Source organism: Oncorhynchus keta, chromosome 35 (assembly GCF_023373465.1).
Source record: "Oncorhynchus keta strain PuntledgeMale-10-30-2019 chromosome 35, Oket_V2, whole genome shotgun sequence".
NCBI lineage: Eukaryota > Metazoa > Chordata > Actinopteri > Salmoniformes > Salmonidae > Oncorhynchus > Oncorhynchus keta.
The window spans coordinates 82,681,193-82,683,692 of record NC_068455.1 but is presented as its reverse complement, the minus strand read 5'-3'; the positions used below and the strand labels follow the sequence as shown (position 1 = coordinate 82,683,692).

At 47.8% G+C, this 2,500-nt stretch overlaps 1 protein-coding gene and 1 long non-coding RNA gene across 2 annotated transcripts in view; one reads left to right on the top strand and one right to left on the bottom strand.

Moving 5' to 3' along the window:
• LOC127916412 (uncharacterized) overlaps positions 1–763 on the top strand; it is an 867-nt gene extending 104 nt beyond the window's left edge. The window contains exons 1-3 of the long non-coding RNA XR_008094931.1: positions 1–172; positions 347–485; positions 614–763. The exon at positions 1–172 is cut by the window's left edge and continues 104 nt beyond it. This is a non-coding gene — a long non-coding RNA (uncharacterized LOC127916412). The remainder of the gene's footprint in view (positions 173–346; positions 486–613) is intronic.
• A 446-nt stretch (positions 764–1,209) lies between these two features.
• The window catches only part of LOC127906127 (broad substrate specificity ATP-binding cassette transporter ABCG2-like), a 60,449-nt gene continuing 59,158 nt past the window's right edge, over positions 1,210–2,500 (bottom strand). Inside the window, exons 13-15 of the mRNA XM_052498187.1 lie at positions 2,374–2,500; positions 1,610–1,779; positions 1,210–1,518 (exon numbers count right to left, since the gene is read on the bottom strand). The exon at positions 2,374–2,500 is cut by the window's right edge and continues 28 nt beyond it. Coding sequence (XP_052354147.1) covers positions 1,371–1,518; positions 1,610–1,779; positions 2,374–2,500 — 445 coding nt within the window. The 3' untranslated portion in view covers positions 1,210–1,370. The remainder of the gene's footprint in view (positions 1,519–1,609; positions 1,780–2,373) is intronic.

Genomic DNA, 2,500 nt, shown 5'->3' with positions numbered 1-2,500 from the left:
CAGCCTATTGGCTACTGTCTAAAACTGTAAGGGTACAGCCTATTGGCTACTGTCTAAAACTGTAAGGGTTCAGCCTATTGGCTACTGTCTAAAACTGTAAGGGTACAGCCTATTGGCTACTGTCTAAAACTGTAAGGGTACAGCCTATTGGCTACTGTCTAAAACTGTAAGGGTACAGCCTATTGGCTACTGTCTAAAACTGTAAGGGTTCAGCCTATTGGCTACTGTCTAAAACTGTAAGGGTTCAGCCTATTGGCTACTGTCTAAAACTGTAAGGGTTCAGCCTATTGGCTACTGTCTAAAACTGTAAGGGTACAGCCTATTGGCTACTGTCTAAAACTGTAAGGTTCAGCCTATTGGCTACTGTCTAAAACTGTAAGGGTACAGCCTATTGGCTACTGTCTAAAACTGTAAGGGTACAGCCTATTGGCTACTGTCTAAAACTGTAAGGGTTCAGCCTATTGGCTACTGTCTAAAACTGTAAGGTTCAGCCTATTGGCTACTGTCAAAACTGTAAGGGTTCAGCCTATTGGCTACTGTCTAAAACTGTAAGGGTAACCTAACTGTCTAAAACTGTAACTTCAGCCTATTGGCTACTGTCTAAAACTGTAAGGGTTCAGCCTATTGGCTACTGTCTAAAACTGTAAGGGTTCAGCCTATTGGCTACTGTCTAAAACTGTAAGGGTTCAGCCTATTGGCTACTGTCTAAAACTGTAAGGGTTCAGCATTGGCTACTGTCTAAAACTGTAAGGGTTCAGCCTATGGCTACTGTCTAAAACCAAGGGTTCAGCCTCAGTGGAAACGTGCCCAAGTTGCACAGAATACTCACAACTTTCAAGTTTCCTCTCACTAAACCTGAAATTTGCTCAGTACCCCCAAAAAACTATTAAAAGGAACATTGCCCCTGACCTCTAAATAACCTAATTTCAACTTCCGCTTCAATTGAAACATCTGCTCCCGTCCGCATCTGCGTTGAAATTTCAGAGTCCATGCTGACATTTCAGAGTCCATGCTGACATTTCAGAGTCCCATGTTGACATTTCAGAGTCCATGCTGACATTTCAGAGTCCATGCTGACATTTCAGAGTCCCATGCTGACATTTCAGAGTCCCATGCTGACATTTCAGAGTCCCACGCTGACATTTCAGAGTCCCATGTTGACATTTCAGAGTCCATGCTGACATTTCAGAGTCCATGCTGACATTTCAGAGTCCATGCTGACATTTCAGAGTCCATGCTGACATTTCAGAGTCCCATGTTGACAGAAGTGGAAGTTGGATATTGCAGCATTTCGTTTGAGCCAAGGGCAAGGAGCAAGAGAGCAAGGAACGGGAAGGTGTACAATAGGCTTAACCCGTGACCCCTGACCTCTATGTGAACTTCTTAGTGAAGCGTAGTTTGAAGTACGCGATCGCCAGGAAGATTACGATCATGATCGCCAGGGCAACGTGATTCTGCCACAGCCCCCACGTGGTGTAGTCGATCCCCTGGTTCTTCAGAAAGTCTTCCCCCGTGCATCTGGACACAGGAGAGAAAGGTTCCTACCTCAGAAACAAAACACCTAAATTATGGATAATTTAAATAGGTATAGTGAGATATTATCACTTACGTCATACCAGGGGGCAAGGTGCCGTTGAGGGGAATGTCTCCACAGAACTGGAGACCTACAAACTCATTAATTTGGAGAGCTGTTAGTCCGTACCGAGGGATGCTGAGGTACTGGAACCAGGCTAGCCACTCAACAATACTGGGCAGGTTCACCAACAGGCCTGAGAAGATCTGATACGGGAGGGGAGGGAAAGAGGAGGGGAGGGGAGAGAAGTGGGAAGAGGAGGGAGGAGAAGAGGAGGGGGAGGGAGGGGAGAGGAGGGGAGGGGAGAGAAGTGGGAAGAGGAGGGAGGGAGAGAAGAGGCGGGGGTGGGAGAGAAGGGAGAGAAGGGGGAAGGGGAGGGGAGGGAGAGGGGGAGGGGAGTGGGAGAGAAGAGGAGGAGAGGAGGGAGAAGATGAGGAAGGGGAGGGGAGGGGAGGTGGGGGAGAGGGGGAGAGAGAGATGAGGGAGAGGAGGGGGAGAGAAGAGGAGGAAGGGGAGAGGTTAGGAAGAAAAGCGAGAGGAGGGGAGTGGGGGCAGACGAGGAGAGAAACACTATGTTTGATGTTTATAATAATCTCATATTAGTGTGTGTGTGTGTGTGTGTGTGTGTGTGTGTGTGTGTGTGAGTGTGAGTGTGAGTGTGTGTGTGTGTGTGTGTGTGTGTGTGTGTGTGTGTGTGTGTGTGTGTGTGTGTGTGTGTGTGTGTGTGTGTCTCAAAGTTCAAAGGGGCTTCATTGGGAAACATGCAAACATTGCCAAAACTGTCGCTCTGTCTCTCTCACCATCATGAAGACGAAGGCTATGGTCATGAAGATGTTGGCGATCGCCACAACACTCTGGTCAGCTGATATAGCCATGGTCATAGCAGTAGCTGTATAGGCAACCAGAGCTACGGTCAACATGAACAGG